The following is an 18,422-nucleotide window of genomic DNA, read 5'->3' as shown; positions in this document are numbered from 1 at the left end:
AACACAGTCTCACAACAGCAACTACAATTTACCCAAACTCTCAAAGCTGTGATTCTGTATTTGCACTTAAAAACAGGTTGTTTTGATATGTTTGGGGTTTTTTGGGGGGGTTTCTATGCATGTAGCAGACAGCAAACCTAAGAAAACCAGCACAATATGGACCCCCCCAACTTGCAGTATCTACCCATTGTCTCTAAGACACAAATTACCCTGTGCAATGCAGCTGTAATGTAGGTATTTTAGATAAACTTGCTATTCTCAGCAAGAATTATCATTATAAAAATCATACAAATCATTGTTCAGAAAGAAGATTTTATGATCAGGTCAGGAAAAAAAAAAGTGATTTCAAAAAAATCCATTTCATTTCTGATCCACTTATGAACAAGCCTATCCTGAGAATCTCTGTTGTAACAGGAAAAGGACACAAAAATGTCAAGAAACAAGACTCCAAAGCTGCCAATGAGCCAAGGAAGGTGGTGGACAAAGTAGAGGCCCCTGGAGGATTTGGTTTCTGGCATCTTTAGGACAAGGCTCAGTTTCCCATCATGGCCAAGGCAAAGAGCAGGTAAAAGGTGCCTTCTGTGGCCCTTCTTCAGAACTAAACACAGATTTTGTACACATGTTGTTTAAACAGATATTTTATAAATACGTATTTTAACATTTCTTTGTATCACAGTAACCAGTTACAGGTAATTTTGGCATTTTGTGGTACAACACATCCAAAGACTTTCTTCTCCATCTCCTCCTGGGCTCTGAATTTTCTCAGTTCAGTAGTTTTAGCACAAATCACTGAAAATACAGGGATTGTTACAGTTCTTAGAACTCTGGCAAATACCATTTAATGCCATTTTTATGGAAGTGCAAACAGCAAGGATAATCTGCTTCCAAATGCTAACTAGTTCTCAGGGAATCTGTTAAGAAGTCAGTCTTTTTAGTAGAGCTGTTTGAAAATATTGTGGCATTCTAGTGAAGGAAAAGGTAGAGAGGGAATATGAGTAAACTCAGCAATTAATTAACCATTTCCATAATCTGTATACAATTGGCAAGGAAAAACCTTCTGGTCTTTTGAAGTGTTTGTTGGGTTTTTAGAATATACTGAGAGTGAAAAAATGGAAGTCAGTAATGGCACCTTTGTGAAAAAGGGCTAAAATTTTAAACTAACTGTCCTCTATTCCTAACTTTTATTCCCATGGTTGGTGACTTAAGGTGGAATAGTTTGGAGAAAGAAAAGGGGAGATGTTATTTGCTCATGACAACAATCATACAAAGCATGTTCCTGCTTCTGTCTGATAAATGCAGCTGTAAATACTCCACTTCTTCTTCCTCTGCCAATCAATCCTCTTCCAGCAATCAAAGACCATCATTTCCCTAAAAGCTGCTGAATAGGAAAAAAAACCCTGTAGCCCCAAATCCACTCAGGTTTTTGTAGAGCTGAGGGAATCTGCTGCCCAGGTAAAACCCACAGGATTTGGAGCCACAAACGAGGCCTGACAGTTCAACCACACCAAGGGAGTTCTGCAAAAGAAAAGTGTGTTTTGGCAAGAATGGTCTGGGGCCTTTCAGAGGATTAAACTGAGAGTCCAGGGGCTGATTCTCTGCACAGAAGTCCTCTCAAAGCCCTTCAGTGCTGCTCTTCAAGCGAGGGCTGGAAAGGGTTTCGTCCTTATCTCACAACAAAGCACATCAAACCCAATGCCAGGCTTTGGGGTATCACACTAATATCAATCCATCCTAGAAAAAAAAACCCCAGGCACAATAATTCAAACCAAAACTAACAACTGGAGCTCGAGCCACTAGGAAAATAAATATAAAAAAAGCATCATCCTGTCTGGAGAAAGCAAAATACTCATTTTTCACAGCTTAAGAGTTCTCTCACTCCGGCTGTGTTTTGAAAACAAGCTGCTTCCCTGCTGGGCAATGCTGCTGGATCACAATTATTTCCCTGGCATTAGTAGGAAGGCCATCAAACTGCTGGAATAGCCTGTGAACTTTCCTGCTGGAATGACAGCAGCAGGTACAATGGGGATTTTCCGCTTTTATTGATTTTTGGGGGCACTGTGTGGGCTCCACGTGGATGTTTACAGCACTTCACACCAGCAGAAATACAACATTTATACACATTATGCCAGAGATGACCCAAAGGACTGAACAGGCCCAGGAAGCCGCTCAAAGAAGCGATTTTATAACTTCTTTATTTTGGGATTTATGGGTAAAACATCCACATACACGATTTCTAAATCACTGTTAAAAAAGTCCAGATTTCTTTGAAGGGCACAAACTTTCCAAGACACTTTTGGGTGGGAATTTTTTGGAACAGGAACAGGTAAGAACCTCCATTATTCCTTGGGATTGCTGTGCTCTGCTCCTGGTTCCTCAGCCCCAGCTGACAGAGGGCAGCGACACCCAGAGCTCCACACACCACGACCCAGGAGACGCAGAAATTCCTCAGGTTGTGGCTGCCTGGAATGACACACAAACAAATTAGCTGGAAAAACAACATCTGCTGTTGATTTGAGGTCACTTTCTGTTTGCGGTACAAATATGTAAATGTAAAGGTAGAATTTCACGTCTCTTTTTCTTGGCAGCAATGTTGGTCCCACCTCTTTTTTTTTTCCGGGCTCTGTGCCCACCCCTGCTCACTGTCACAGTTGTGCTTCGTGCAACAACTGAGTGGTAGTGAGGGAACAGAGAGAAAATGTCCATGCTCACCTTATCTCCTACATTAACCCCTAAAAATTTATCATTAAATAACAGTGATACACAGAAAACTGCTGAGCAGAAGTTTCTTTCAATATGTCTTGATTAAAAACTGCAAAAGCAAGGATATTTTAAATGGAAATTACTAAAATATCATTACTTATGATCATGTAAGTTTATTTATATTTCTGTCATCGGGATTTATGTAACCCAAGGGCTGTGCTGGACCAGTCTCTGTGTCCATGGTTTGTTGGTATCAACCCTTACTGAGACTCACAAAGTCAAAGACAGACTCCACACACACAAAGTCTTCATGGACATTTCCAAGACAACTTGAAACTGGTGGGAAATCCTACAGAAATCTGGAGCCACGGGACCCTCTGTATGTGCAAGTCCCTGCCACCAGCAACACAAACTGCTGTGTGGCCTCACTAAGCCTGGCCTAAAGACCTGGAGTCTAAATAACACCGACCCAGTTCCACGGGCTGCACTTGGAGATGCAACACTGCCCCACTTGTGTCCGACTGCTCCAGAAGTGGGCACTGAAAAGCCCCTTTTTAAGGTCTAATTCCTCCCTCTCCAGCTCTGCAACCCCCTGAGCTGGCAGTTAAAATGCACCAAAGCCTGGGTTTGTTCTCCAGAGGAGGCAGCAGGAAGGAAACCCCTCAGCACTGACCCATCTCCAGGTTCATTATCAGTTCCATATTGAAGGAATCTGCTTTATCCCTGTTTAGGCTGCTGGGAGGCATCTGTTTTGCTTCAGCTTTTTGTTACCTCTGCTGTACCACGGATTTTATTTCTTTCTTTCTTTTTTTTTTTTCCCTTTTTCAGATTGAGGAGTTAGTGGTTTTGATTTGATACAATATGAACTGGGCTTTCTGTCTTCCCTTTCAGTCAAAACAGTAGTTCGTGGGCAGGCTGAGCACTCCAACCACTGCCAGGTTTTCTGAAGCCCAACTCAAGTGATTTCATTCCCCTTGAATATGTTTTGTTAAACGTAGAGATTGAAACAGGACACATGAAGATGTCAAGATATTCGATGCCATAAGCAAATAAAGTCAGGTTTCAATCAACGTGGAGGAAACCAACTGAACCCCACAAAGAAATGAGGCTTGCTTTCAACTTCTGCAGATTTCCACAAAAACCAGGGAATAAGTTAAAATATGGAGCCAGATTCCACAAATCTATTGCATTTTTTGTGTCTGTATAAAGTGAAAGTACTACATGGAAAATATTTAAAGGTATATGTGGGTCAGAAAAGAAAAGGAAGGGGAGAAGAAGGGGAAAACTGGAAGCAACAGGTCTGACAACTCCAACCAGAATTTGTACACTCCATTTTTTTATCCCTCTGAAAAAAAATGTCTTTCAATGCTGTAGGAAAATATGTCAGTAAAGACTGTGCCACATCCTGGAGAACATTTCAATCATTGAAAAAAACTTACATTTTGTCACCTTCTGATTCTTGAGCTTATAGCAGAAAAATTGTGAAATCATAATTAGATCCATGTTAACATAAAAAACAGCAGTGACAATCTGAAAGAGAACATCCATTTGCTTGTTTAGTAGACAAATAGTCTGAAACACCTTAACTGCATGGAAATGTTGCTTCATAATCATAATGGGAATGACAAACACCAAATCACTGCCAGACAAACAGTATTGATGTAAATATTTGGGAAATTATGACTTGTTTTATGGATGGCACATCAGTGAGCAGAATACAGAACTATTTTCTCTCCCAGTATTTGGCTGTGCAATGTTAAATTGCCCCAGAGTTTAAAGAGACAGTTTGAAAAGGATAAATGGAAAAGCAGGAATATTGGCAGATTACCTGGATTGGCAGCTGATTTGTTGAATAGCAGCCTATGAAGTTGGTGAGATGTCCAGCAACCCAGCCCAGCAGGAAGCCCCAGGACGGTGCTTGATCCACTCTTCAATTCTGGCAGGAAACGTGAATTTGGCTGGAACAAATTCCAGAAGAAATTGTAAAACACTGTAAGCAAAAAAAAGGTTGAACAAGCTCTGAACTTCATCTTCCAAAACACGAAAAAAGAAAGAATCAAACTGCAGCCACAGGAGAACCATCACAGCAATGCTCCACCTCCCTCCTGGAGAGGGACTCGGGGTCACTGCAGCTCCTCATGTCCTGCCCCTACACAGAGGCCACAAATCACAAGCCCAACACTTCCACATGCTCCTTTCTGGTGGCCTGCACTGAAACAGCACCTTCTGGCCACCAGAACTACACCAGAACTACACCCCCCTGCTGCCTTTCAAACACTGGAAGAAGAAAAAAACTCTGGTATTTCACACAGAAGGGCTCGGAATGAACAGAGTTGACAACTACACTTGAGGCTCTGAGCTGGAGAGCTGGGACTCATCTCCACGAGGAGGAGGAGGGAGCAATCCCAAACCTGAGTCCATCACACAAACCTGGATGAATTCCATGCTCACTAACATGTCAGTTTTAATGGAACACCCCTTTCCAATTAATATTTCAACTCCCATTTCTGAAGCTCAACAACTCACCAAGCGTGGTTTTACTGCACTCGTTTCCACAGCCCTTTTTACCAGTGCAGTAAATTATATCCCCCTTATGGGCACAGGTTTGGACTCCTATTTTTCCTCAGGCATTTTTACCTGCTGGGATCATTCCTACTTTTGCTTTGTCATCTCCTACCTACAAATGTGAAACCTGAAGCCAGTGACCAAACAGCAAGTGATTCAGCACTATGGAAGTGCCAGCTCAGGTGCTGCTTCTGACCTTTTCCCAATCCAAATTCAAATGGCAGGAGCCAGCACGACAGGATTGGTGACAGGGCATGGGATTGAAATAAAACCTTGAGCAGCTTCTGCTGCAAGTGCATATACAACTCAGGGTGCAGAAGATAAGAGGGAAGAGGTGATTTATTCTCATTTGCTCTAAGTGGCAGAGATTAGTGTCAAGTCAGTACAACAGCACAGTACATCAAGCTCATTTGTCAACCACCAAATATTTTTGCAAACACGAACAAGATGCTTCTCTGGCATATTATATCTGTATTATGCAGACAGAGAAACGCATCCAAGATAAAATAACAAAAAAATAAAAAAAGGCAGCTTTTGCAAAAGGCTCCAGGCGAGATTACTCATGTTTGAGAAGTGCTTAAGCCTGCGAACTCCCGACAGAGCAGCCAAGAGGAAGCAGACGGAGGAAGCAGCTCCAGAACTCCCCGCGCTCTCCACAGCTCCTGCAGCAGGGGCCAAATCCAGGGGGTTCCATGGAGGCACAACCTCCTGTCCTCGGCTGGGGACACCCAGAGCCCGTGTGTGCAGCTGGGCAGCCACAGCTCCTGGACAGGGATTCAGCTCCAGGAGCTGATTTCTGCCTCCATTCCCACCCCGCGCAAATCCCCAAATCCGGTTACGGGCGCGGAATATCCTCTGCGGAAAGGCCTCTGCATCCAGGAGCTCCCAGGGAGCTCCAATCCCAAACAGACCTGCCAAATTCCAAGGCATGAACACAGCCAGGGTGAAGGAGGCATTACCCACACGATGCTCCCTCGTATTTGCTGATTACAGGCAGAAACTGGACTTCCAAGAAGGAAAAATACTTCGTGGTCCCTCACGTGGTCCCTCATTCATTAGCTCTTGATAAACAAGCAACACTCCAATTCTGCATCACTGCAGCATTTCAGTCTGAGGTTGTGTTGGATGAGACTGGCCAGAAATCTGCTCCAGGATAAGCGAAACCAAGGAATTTGTTTGAATTTAAGACCAAAACTCTGATTTTCACTTTAAACGTGATGCCAATAAAGCCACAATATTTTCTTTCAAGGTACTGGCCCAGATTCTGAACACTCTACTCGCTCTTACAAAATATATTTACATGAAATATTTATATATTTGTTGCTTTCCATGCAACTAGTATCAAGGTAATGTTATGAAATCAAAGTCATTTACAGCTCAGGTTCCAGGTGAGCTCTAAAACCTACCAAAATCCGCTCAGCCCATCACACCTACCAGTGATTCAACACAAACAGTCTGTTATTTAATACTCCAGAGGAGAGATGGAAAGCATAAAAAGCTTGCAGTAGGCAAATGTAGGGTGATCCTGCCCCCAAAACCCCCAGCATGGAAAAGAACAGTCCCACACAGCTGAAATTTTGAAGCAAGGGAAGGTTGGCTTTGACCTTTAAAAATCTTTTTGTGTAGTGAATTATAATAATTCTGCATATTTTTTCGTTCCTGCTGAAATATTAATGAGAAATGTTTACTTAGAAGGCTGAGCACTACAGAACTGAAGAAAATTTTAACAAAAAAGCAGAATTTTCAAGTACTACACCTCGAAACTTCCTGCTGACAAAACCCAGCTGATATCCTACTCGCTCTCATGATAATTTAATTCCCCTCAAGGTTAATGATTCCTCATCCAGAAGAGCCTAAGGGGAAAAATAACAGAGCAAATGCACTGCTTAAATAAATAACCCAAAAAACCAAGTACTAGAGCAGCAGGTTCACGTGTTTAGTGTTTAAAGCCAGATGCAGAACCAAGCTGGAACCACAATTATGCATCAAACCACTCTTAAGTCTTGATAAAGTTTCCAGGCTTGTTTTCATAGAGCATCATCCTCTGCAAAGTTAGGACTTACTTTGCTAGTCAGTGAGAAACTTTTTCTTTTCATGAGACTTCAGTTTTTTGTGTTTTTTAAAGGCTGGAACAAGTTTACTGCAGGAACTGGCTGCCTCTCCAGAGAACTGTCATCACTGGACCTAAAATAATTAAACAATACAAACACAACATATATTCACACTCTGAGAAGTCACCTGAGCCTGCAAGACATACTCAGTTTATTCAGCATTTATTTATGCTGGTGAAGTTATTAGACTTTGTAGCCACCTTTGAAAATAACTTTTAAAGTTAAAAAAAATGTTGCAAATAATGTTTTAAGGTTTTTTTAATGCCATTTCTGCAGCTGAGCAGGCTCACTAAAATGGGAGAAACCTCCAAAAAATGGAATATGGTATTTAAAACTGTGTCTAAACACTGAGGTTTCAAGTGGTTTTCAAAGCCATGACTGAATATCATGACTAAAGTTGGACTCACACATGCAAAAGTTCTGTTGTGAGATCCAGGACTGGGTGGCAGCGAGTCCAAACGAGGCACTGCAGCTCCTCTTCTGCTCCAAACCCTGCAGCTATTCTGGAAAACCAAACAGATTAAAAAGTGGTGGGAATCAGCCACTTCCACTTCCCAGCTGAGCTTTGGCCTCCTGCCCCCACAACCCACTTCACACATTTCAGGCCCGCGGATGCTCTTGGGTTGTTGTTCCTTCACATTCAAGCAGCAGAATATTTGTGCTGCCAGTCCCTGGCACTATAATTTTAATATTACAATAATTACTGTTTTTCTTAAATCCCTGGTAAAATATTCTGTCCCAGGAAGAGCAAACCCAGGAATTCCACATGAAAAGAGGATGAGGAAACTGCCAGGACATTTCTTTTCTTCCTGCAGTATTGTTGTCAGTGATGAGAAAATCATAGAATCACAGACTGGTATGGGATGGAAGGGACAATAAAGATCATTTAGTTCAAACCCCCAAATAATAAAGTGACATTAAAAGGTGATTTATGTTCCTATAACAGTTCTTTGCCTTCATATTCTCTGTTAGAAATAGTAGTTACTACCATTTGGAAAAGTCCCAGTGAAGGTGTTATTTTCACAGAACAGCTAACTTGGAACATCATCGCTTTCTGCAAAGGTTTAGTGCTTGTCCTGCTAAAAATAAAACTGGTTTGGTAAATATTTGGATATTTAGGAATACGGAGTCAGTAACTTGAGACTCTTGTTTGGAGACATTTTCCCATTTTAACACCTTACTCTGGAGTAAGTAAACAGAAACAGACACCGGTTTAGAAGTGAAATCCACTTCATTAAGGACAGCTTCACAGTGCAGATGAGGAAAAGCAAGTTTTCCTTGGAATTTGGGAGCCTTGCCCCAGCTCCTGTGCCTCTCCAGCTGCTCTAACATTCCAGTGCTGTCGTGCGTTCCTGGATGTCGAATACAGACACTGCACGTGATGTGTGAGGGTGTCATGTATGTGTGTCTGGCACATCTGCAGGGGCTCTAAATCGCTGTTAATAACAGCTCAACCCCCCAAAAGCTGCTCAGTTGTACAATATCCACCAGTAATTACTCCTGGGGGAAAGCAAAGGTGGAGCTGGGCTCCGGAGTGAATCGGGGTCCTGCAAACACAGGGTCCCAGGATTAACCTGGTCGTTGGATTTTGGCTTGAACTATCCTCTAAAAGCATTTTTATGCACTCCTGACTGTGAACGGCAGCCGGGCAAATTCCACCTGGAAACCCAGCCCAGTTCCCACGGAACAATTCCGGCTTATCTTAACCTGGGCTAGGGAAGGGGCAGGGGGTGGAACGAGACGGGCTTTAAAATCCCTTCCGACCCAAACCACTCTGGGACTCTATGATTCTATGTATCTATGATCTTATTAAAAAAACAACAAACCAAATAAAACCAGTGAAATATAAAGAAGCCCCTTCGTCCACCGGGAGAGCCCAGCGGGCATCACCTCCCCGGGATCCCCATCCCTGCGGGAACGGGGGGTCCCGGCGGCAGCGCGGCCGCTCCCCTGCTCCCGGAGGGGGAACAAGCGCCGGGAATGGCAGCGGGCACGGGAACAAGCGCCGGGAATGGCAGCGGGCACGGGAACAAGCGCCGGGAATGGCAGCGGGCACGGGAACAAGCGCCGGGAATGGCAGCGGGCACAGGCACGGGGGGACCCGCGGGGCGAAGCCACGGACCCGAGCGGGGCCGGACCGACCTGCGGGGCTGCGGCTGCTGCTCCGGGCTGTGGAAGGACACCCTGCGGGCGGGGAGGAGAGAGGGGAGGACCGGGATAACTGGGATAACCGGGATAGCCGCCCCTCCCCTCCCCTTCCCGGCCACCACGAGCCGCCCCAGCGGCGGGGCCGCGGCGCCCTCTGCGGGCACCGGGATGCTCCAAAACCCCCTTCTGCTGGAAACCGCGGCGCTTTGCTAATTTGTTAATGGTCTTAATTAAACCCTCTAAGTAGCCCTTTTAATTAATCATAAGCCGCGCGAGGCCCTGAGTTGTTTCTCGGCCCGCTTTTCAGCGAAAGAGCCGCGGTGAGATGCTGTCGGGAGCTCGGGCAAACCCCCAAAACTCACATTTTAAGTTTTGCTGAGCTGACCCTGATGGGCTTCAGCGAACGAAGCCTGGGGAATAAATATATATTGGGGAAGTTGGGCATCTGGAAGGACCTTTTGCAAAAACCAGGAGATGAGGAGGAAGGTGAACAAAGGCTTAGTGTTTGCGTTGGGAAAACCCCAGCGGAGGGGAAGAGATGCTAAAAAGAGTAAAGATATGGACTAATTGTTATGGAAAATGAGGAGTTAGCATTCTACCTTCTGTTGGTTATTAAGTGAGGAAAGAGAATGATATAATTTAGAACCAATTAACATTAATCTCTTTGTTTGCTAAAAATGGATGAATTAAGAATTATTATGAATTAAAATGTATGAATTAAGGATTATTATTGGGCGACCTGCGCCAGGGCCTCACAGGGAACATTTTGTTCCCAATATCCCACCTAACCCTGCCCTCTTTCAGCTTGAGCTCATTCCCCCTTGTCCTGTCCCTCTGTGCCCTTTGGAAAGCCCCTCTCCAGCCTTCCCGTAAGCCCCCTTTAGGTGCTGGAAAGCTGGGCATGAATATTTTAAAGTATTTTGATAGGGGGGAAAAAAGTGTTGTATAATTTACTGCATTTTTAATACAGTTTTACTTTTTATTCTTACGCAGGCTCATCATTTCTGTGGTTGCTGCAGCCTGGCTAATTAACACGGGCTTTGGGAGGATGATTAAAGGAAGGCTCCGTGTATCTGCATTGTTCTGGTTTAATTGCTGCTCAAGCAATGATTCAGAGTTGGTTTTGGCAGTTGAGCAGCGTTTGTCTGGCACTGTGAAATTCCCTGTTTACATCCATGAGCCTCGTCTGGTGTTGATGGGCAAAAAGCATGAGGATTTGTAACATTTTTAGCAGCAGGCTCATGGATGGAAGAGGTTTGGTTACGTGCCCTCCAAGGCTCTGGCTGAGGTGCTCAGGTGGTGCTGGTGGTCACAGAGCCCACGGCTGGAGTGTCCCCACCTGGGGGGACAGAACTGGATCTCGTGGCTGGTGCAGGGCAGGAGAAGAGGGAATCAGGCTGGAAGGAGCCCCTCACTCTGCAGGACCACGGAGGATCATTCCTACACCTCCCACTGCCTGAAGAAGAGCCCTGTCAGTGTAACCCACGTGAGACCCAGCCCAGAAGTGGCTGTGCCCGAAGCACACGAGGGCAGTGACAGGAGTGACCATGTGAGCAACTGCAGAGGAAAAACTAAGCCACAAATGCTCCTCATAATCCATGAAGGCAAACAAATGGAACCTGGAAAGTGGTTTTGTGCTGAGGACACTGATGGACCTTGTTGGCCCTGAGCAGCCTCACCCAGACCTTCTCAGCAGCCCCAGTCCAGCTCAAGCTGAGTTTTCCACAGTCCTGGATTGACCTCAGACTGATGCCATCAGCAGCTTAGCTCCTGCAAGCACATTATAACCTGCAGCCACCCCTGTTTCCTGGCTGGGCTTTGGATCTGTGCTGTAGCCCTGTCACAGGTCCTGGCTCTGACCTCGTCTCCTTTGCTTCCTGGGTTTATTTAAAAATGCTTGACATTAATCGTAAAGAAAAAGGAGTAAACCAGCAATTTGTATATGGAAAATCACTGCCAGAGACTAGAAAACTTTTCCAGAAACAGAGGTTGAAATTCCAAGCTTTATCCAGGCCTGGTGCTGTCCCTGTTCCTGAATAAACACATCTTTGATGTCACAGGCTGCATTTTATGACATCCCCTTAAAAAAGAAGTGACTAAAGAGAGAATAATGTGAAAGACAGCCAATTATTCCATAAATGTAAACTACATTAAGAAGTGGTGTATAACATTATATATTTATGGCTACAATTTTGTTCTGCTGTCACATAACAAAATGAATAATACATTAGTCCAAGGATTTGTCATTAAGTGAATTTCTACGTTGCCTTGCTATTAAAATATAAAACTCCTTGGTGGGTGTATGTGTGTGACATTAACATTAACCCTTTTCTGGGAGCATAAATAGGGTGGGTGAAGGTACTTTTAGGCTGGAAAATTGAATTTATAATTTTATAATTTATTTTTTAAGGTGAAACAATGCTAATTATAGTCATCAGAAAGATCTGAAGACATTCAGGAAGGTTGTTCTGTTAATGAGATGTGACAAATGCAGTTCTCTTCTAAGACACAAACAACTCCTCAGTACAAAAAAAGGCAGGAACAGGAAGCAAATCCAGTGAAGAGCCATGAAGATGATTCAGAATCCAGCTGGAGGTGGCTCTGACCAACCTGTTCTGGCTCATCCTGTTTTGAGCAGAGGACTGGGCTTGGTGGTCACTGGAGATGCCTTCCAACCTCAGTCTGGCTCTGTGAAATGGTGCAATGAACAATTAAAAAAAAAATAATTAAAAGATGAGACTGTTCCTCATATGGTTAAAGTTAAAGAATCCATTGAATGAAGATCAAGTGCCTCCTAAAAACATTTCTCAAGTTCATGGTATCTCTCTTTAGTTCCTGTGGCTTTTTTCCATGTTGTCTTTTTTTAATTCTGGTACCTCTGAGAAGAGAGAGGAACATCTATTTACAGCCTGACAAGGGAGACTAAAGGGTCAATCTCACTTATGATTAGGAGAAAATTACCTGTATGGTTAAGGTCAGCTAGACTGGATATGGGATTTTCAGGCCCCAGCCTAAATTCTTTTCTTTTCCCATGAGTCCTGCTGAGGGGAAAAAAAGGAAACCCTGATCCAGTTAGATGAGGGCGTGACTTTCTTGGTGTGGAGCCTTCCAGGTGTTGTGCAGAGCTCCCCATGTAGATGTACACGAGGAGTTTGCACCTTTCAAAGCTGAGATTAAACTTCCCTGAAATACCATTTATCTCAGAATGCATTTATCTGATTTTTTTTTTTCTATTTTCTCCTATTTGTCCCTAATGTAATTGGCAGCAAAATTGATTCGGCTTCCTGCTGAGCTGGACTTGAAAGGTGAACACTGAATTTTCTATTACTTGGGTTTAATGCAGTGTGAAGACCCCACAATTTGATAAATTCAGACCTGCTGGGGAAGAACTGGAGAACCCCATTTTGGACACAAAGGATCAGATCTTGTCTTGCATTGCAGAGACTACTGGTTTGAATTTTGAGGTTATGAGAGAAAAGTGGTTTCTCTGCAATATGTTTGGAAAATTCAGGGAGTTGTTTCCCTACTGGGGCTCCTGCTGTGCCATGAGAGTGGAGCAGCAAGTTCTCAGGTTTGGGGGGAAAAAAGATGATGGGTATAGTGGTACCACCCAAAAAACCAACAGCCATCCCACAAACAAACCCAAAGTAACCAAAAACTCCCCAAACCACAGAGAAACTGAGGTAATGAAAATTTTGTGATGATGGCCCAGGAGCAGGACAGGACAATACGAGCAGGGTGAGAAGCTGGAAGAGATGTTTCCTCCAAAAGGAGATGTTTGGGAGAGCGAAGGAGCACAAAGTCAAACACCAGAACAAACCAGTGATCTGTTCTCCTCTGTGTCTAAGGGAGGAGGAAAAGGTCTCTGGCTAATGAGTAAATTCCTAATTGTGAGGTGTTGAAAAGCTGTGCTTAGGGAAGCAAAATCAGAACAAACACGAGCTGTGCCTGGACTGACAGCTCTTGCCCCAGCAGAGGATGTGGGTGAGGTAACCTCGAGGATTTTCCAATCCTACATTTCTACAGTTTCACACTCTTATTCATATAAAGATTCTCTTCCATAAATCCAGCAAACAAACCTTTGCCTGGAAAGCCATTTCCATACCCCATTAGTGCTGTTATTAATTAATTTCAATAACTTATCCCATGAGGTGCTGCCTGTGTTCTGTTTTTCCCTGGCTGGTTTCCTTAAGCTCCCAGATAACTGCTGCTGCTTAGCTCTGATTCCATTATGAAATTAGTTTCTGGTGGAAGTATGTTCCTCTTCCAAAGCCTTGTGCTCATCTGAGGTGCAGCATTAACGATGGGAAGCTTATTAAGCACCTGAACAGATGTTTGAGTGGGTTTTAGTGTCTCCCAGTGTTATCTCCCCCCAGCCAAGAGGAGAGCCTGGGCTCCAGGAAGGCGTGAGCACCTTGTAGCACACATAGCTCAACATAAATCCCCGTGTTCATTCCCAGTGTGGACCCCTGGTACGGATTAGCTGGTTTCATTAGCAGCCTCAGAGCCTGGCTGTTTAATATTAATAATCCCTGTTAGCCTATAGACTTAATTAGGGTGAGAAGCAGCTGGATGCTGGGCAGGGCCAGCTGGCCCTGCCCTGATTGCTGAGCTCTTAACTGGGGGCAGCTGGAACAGCACAGCCTCGTGGCCCCTTATCCCCCTCCTCCTTCCTGCCTCCAGGACCCTTTTAAAGGCTTCTGGCTCCCCATCAGGAGCTGGGAGTGTGGTTGGAGCAGTCCTTGTAGTCAGGCAGTTTTTCTTCTGCATGGGAGTAGCTGCCTTTGCTCCTCTGGGGTGAGTGTTCTTTGCCTTCTGCTCCCAGGGACAGAATACAGGGGTTACTTGGGCTGTCAGCACCAGCCTAATTCATTTCTCCTGGCTGTCCTTACAAAAACTTGCTCAAGCCAAGGGCAGGTTTTGACCCGTTTGGGTGTTACAAAGCTGGAAAAACATCCAGGAATCTTAGAGGTGAAAAATGCAGCAGAGCTGCTCCAGTGCTCCTCAACTTGCAGAGCCTGTAACTGCAGTGGCACCAGTCCAGCACTCGATATTCCTCCTGGTGGAGGGTATGAAACCGGCAGCAGCAGAGTTCTGCAGCTCAATTAGCACAGTTCATAAACTATGCAGCTCAATTAAGAAAGCCCTGTCTGTGGAAAGCAAAGCAAATGGAAATGGATGCCTGAGGTAATAAAATATGCAGTTCAGTTGGAAGATGATGCAGGTGGTTAATGAAAGTGTTATCTGATATGCAAAATGGGAATGGGAGAGCGTGTGTAGAGGTAGAAAAGAGGTTGGGTGTGTCTGAGTTTGTCCATCGCAGCAGGGGAGGCTGTGGAGCATCTGAAGTGGCCTTTTTTGTTGCTTATGACTATTTTGGAACCACCTCCAAACCAGCAATGGCTGTGAAGAAATGAGTATCCAAAGTTTTTCTGTTCCTGATGTGGTGTATCCACAGGATGTGCAGCAGATGTTGTGTTTGGTGGTGCAGATGTTGTGTTTGGTGGTGCAGATGTTGTGTTTGGTGGTGCAGATGAGCCTCTGGAGCCCTGCAGCTGCCAGTGAGCTCTGGGTGTTGTACAGGGTAGGGCTGCCAGGCAATGCCCACCTACAAACCTGCCCAACCAACACCTGTAGGGCTGGGGGAGGGCCTGGCTCCTCAGAGACTTGGGTCAAATCCGAGAGTTTTTAGGGAAAATCTCTTTTAATTTCAGCAGGAGCTTTGACTCTGTCTGGTGCACAGGATTTGGACTTTAGAATTAAACAGTTATTCTGAAAGTGTCAAACAGGATTGCTGTGCTTTGTAAATAACTGGGGAATAAGCAATGCCAAGTATGGGGGGAGAAAAGAGGAATAGTTGGTCAGAGAGGTTGTGGATTCCCCATCCCTGGAAGTGTCCAAGGCCAGGTTGGACGGGGCTTGGAGCAACCTGGGATGGTGGAAGGTGTCCCTGCCCAGGGCAGGGAGTGGCACTGGATGGGTTTTAAGGTTCCTGCCAACCTAAACCAGTCTGGGATTCTATGATTTTAAAATAGCTTTAGTAATTAATATAGAATTTGATAGAAATATTAGTTTGATACCTAACATTTTTTATTTGGCTGTGGTTACAATCCTGAATAATCCACTTAGTGCATGAAACTATGCAAATACACTAAATATTGGGCTGCTGCCAGTCAAATGCATGGCCTAGAAATGCTTCTTCTTACCTGCTCCTATAGAAACCAAATACTACTTCCTAAATGTCTGTGGCATTATCCACTCGTTTGCCAGGGACAGCATAAGGTAAAATCAGGAAATACCTGCTGGGAGAATAAAAGGCTATTGATCCTTGCAATGGCAACAAGAATCTCTCCATTCATTTCAGTGAGCTTTTGAGAAGCCCTGGTACTTTTTCTGGAGTGAAATGTTTCATCCTCCCAGGAAGGGAAACGCTGGGATGTGTTATCTGAAGGGTGTGGGGGGATCTCCTGTCGTGACAGAGGGGACACTGCAGCTGGTTCTACAGTCCTTGGGTGGAATTCCCAATATCTGTGAAAGCTGTGAATTAGTGAACTCTAAGGCATGTGATGCATAAAGACCTTGCTTACAAGGGAAACCCTTCCCTGGTTCCTCCAGGTGTTTGTGTCCAGCCTGATTCCAGCAGAATCAGGGATGTTGCTGCTTTTAAGAACAATTGGATTGGGGGACTGCTCATCCGTGTCTTGGCAGGACTTGGAGAGGCACAAAGCCACACATTTAAAGGACATTAATAGGTGATGCCCCATCCTGTGCTGACAAGGCCACGCCACCACCTCCTACAGCATTTTAAACTTATTTACTGCACCACAGATTTCAGCTTCAGAACCTGACAATTATTAGCCAAACCTGAGCCATTTGGAGGTGTGATCTGTGATTTCTGCCTTCTCCTTAGTTTTCCATGGCTGACTCTTGGCACACAGCAGATTTTTGGCCTCAAGACAAACTGCAGGGACACAAACCTGTTCTTCCCATTAGCCTTTTAAGTTGGTAGGTTGGGAGAGGGTGGGTTTTTCATGAATGCCCTAAATTAAAGAGACTCCAGCCTGACTGTGAAATTAATAGAGCTATCAAAAACCCCACTGTCATTATACAACAGTTGTTAATTATTTACAAGCAAACTTCTGCAAGAGCAGTATTGTATCTGTCAGCATTGTCGTTATTACAGTTAAAGTGATTTGTCTGGGTAGAAGATAACATGACTCATTTTGGTGAAATGCAATGAATATGGAGTATTCTGTTTCTCTTCACCAATTAGTCAGAGGGAGAACAATGGCGTGTCTCTTTCCTAACAAGATGTTTGTTTTTAAGAGTCTAACAAAATAAATATTTTCAGGGCTTTGCTTACAAAGGGCGTAATTCATTGCAGCTATTATAATCAAAGTTAAAAGCTAAAACCAATTTATTTTTTTTCTAGAATGGGGAAAAACAATTTTCATCAAGCAAATTCTCCTTTTTCAGCTGGTGAAAAATGCATGTGAGTCTTTTTATTATTATAGTATCTTGGTTTGTCTTATTATTTCAATGAAGGCTTTAAAGCTCATCCAAGTCCCTGGGCAGGGACACCTTCTACCATCCCAAGTTGCTCCAATCCCTGTCCAACCTGGCCTTTGACACTTCCAGGGATGGGGAATCCACAACCTCTGGGTGATTTTGGTTGCTAATAAAGTCAAAAGGAGACTTGCAGTGAGCAAAGGAATGAACCTCTTAATTCCTGCTCTACAATGACTTGACTGGTTACCAGATGCAGAGGTAAAATCCAAGCCTCTCATTTATGCTCTCCCAGATCGTGCTGCCCTTTGAAATTTATTATTTTAAAATCTCTTGTTTGGAACATGATTTTTAGAGTGAGAATATTTATGTTCTGCTACTATCTCAATTTTTTTACAGTCTCACAAGGGTAGGAGAGAAGCCAGCTGTGCCCTCTGTGTACTTACTAAGGTAAAGGGAAGCTGTAGAGAACACACAATTGCATTTTTCTTAAAGAACAACAGCAATGACTTAACATCATTAAAAGAATGTGTTCACCCCCCATTAATTCTGTATTTGATTCAGAGGCTGTGGTGCAATGAACAGGAGCAAAAAAGCTATTTGGAGGAACTGCCCTCAAAGTTGAGGACTGATGTGGCTGACTGTGTATTGTGGGGAGCAGATCTTTTAAAACTGTGTGATTTAGAAGTTCTTTTAATATTAAAAAAGGCCTGACAAGAATGGTACAAACATTTCTCCTCATTATCTCTGGGCAAACAGCCTTTCCTTTCTCCCAGCAGTTGGCTGAGAGTGCCTGACCTTCCACTTGGCCCTTGTGAGTTGGTTTGTTTGATATTTCTTTGGCTGTTATTAGAAAAATGTCAGTGCTGGGGCACTCCCAGGGTGGCTTTGCTCCTGTGCCCTCCCAAGACAGGATCTGTTGGGATGTAGGGGAGGTCTGAGTTAAGGCTGACTTGTTGGGAATCTGGGATTTCTTTAGCAGAGGGAAGTTCAGGGGAGAAGCATCCAGCCATGGTTAATGTGGAAGGGAAGCACACTCAGGTGTGTGCAGAATGCCATGGAATGACTTAGAAATCATCCCTGCACTGCAGCTGCCAAGCTTTGGAGGTGTTCAGGCCCTGGGCACTGGTTCCTCCTGGGAAGGGCTGGCTGAAGGTCTGGGAGCTGGGGAGTTGCAACAGGTGTCAGGTGAAAGGATGTGTCTCCTCCAGTGTCCTGCTCCTTCCCGACTTTTCTTTTGGCTCCTGTTCCTCCAAAGATGCTGACGGGGTCCAGCCTTCCCACCAGCCTCTGAGAAGAGGCCCCATAAGTAATATTAACTTCTGCAATTTCCTTGTTACTCTTAAGCAGGTTATTAATTAACTGAATGTAACCACTGGCTGTTGATAAATC

General features: G+C 44.3%; 1 protein-coding gene across 1 annotated transcript; it reads right to left on the bottom strand.

The window, feature by feature from the left end:
- Nucleotides 1-299: 299 nt before the first annotated feature.
- Nucleotides 300-7,129, bottom strand: LOC135419284 (lysosomal amino acid transporter 1 homolog). Its single transcript, XM_064665580.1, is given in 9 exon segments — nucleotides 300-535; nucleotides 538-594; nucleotides 1,416-1,515; nucleotides 2,336-2,460; nucleotides 4,140-4,230; nucleotides 4,529-4,658; nucleotides 5,864-5,924; nucleotides 5,927-5,994; nucleotides 5,996-7,129. Coding segments are annotated over 9 exon segments (1,068 nt in total). The 5' UTR covers nucleotides 6,196-7,129.
- Nucleotides 7,130-18,422: the final 11,293 nt, after the last annotated feature.

This window comes from Pseudopipra pipra, chromosome 10, assembly GCF_036250125.1.
Source record: "Pseudopipra pipra isolate bDixPip1 chromosome 10, bDixPip1.hap1, whole genome shotgun sequence".
Classification (NCBI taxonomy): domain Eukaryota; kingdom Metazoa; phylum Chordata; class Aves; order Passeriformes; family Pipridae; genus Pseudopipra; species Pseudopipra pipra.
This window is presented reverse-complemented; position numbering and strand designations above follow the sequence as displayed.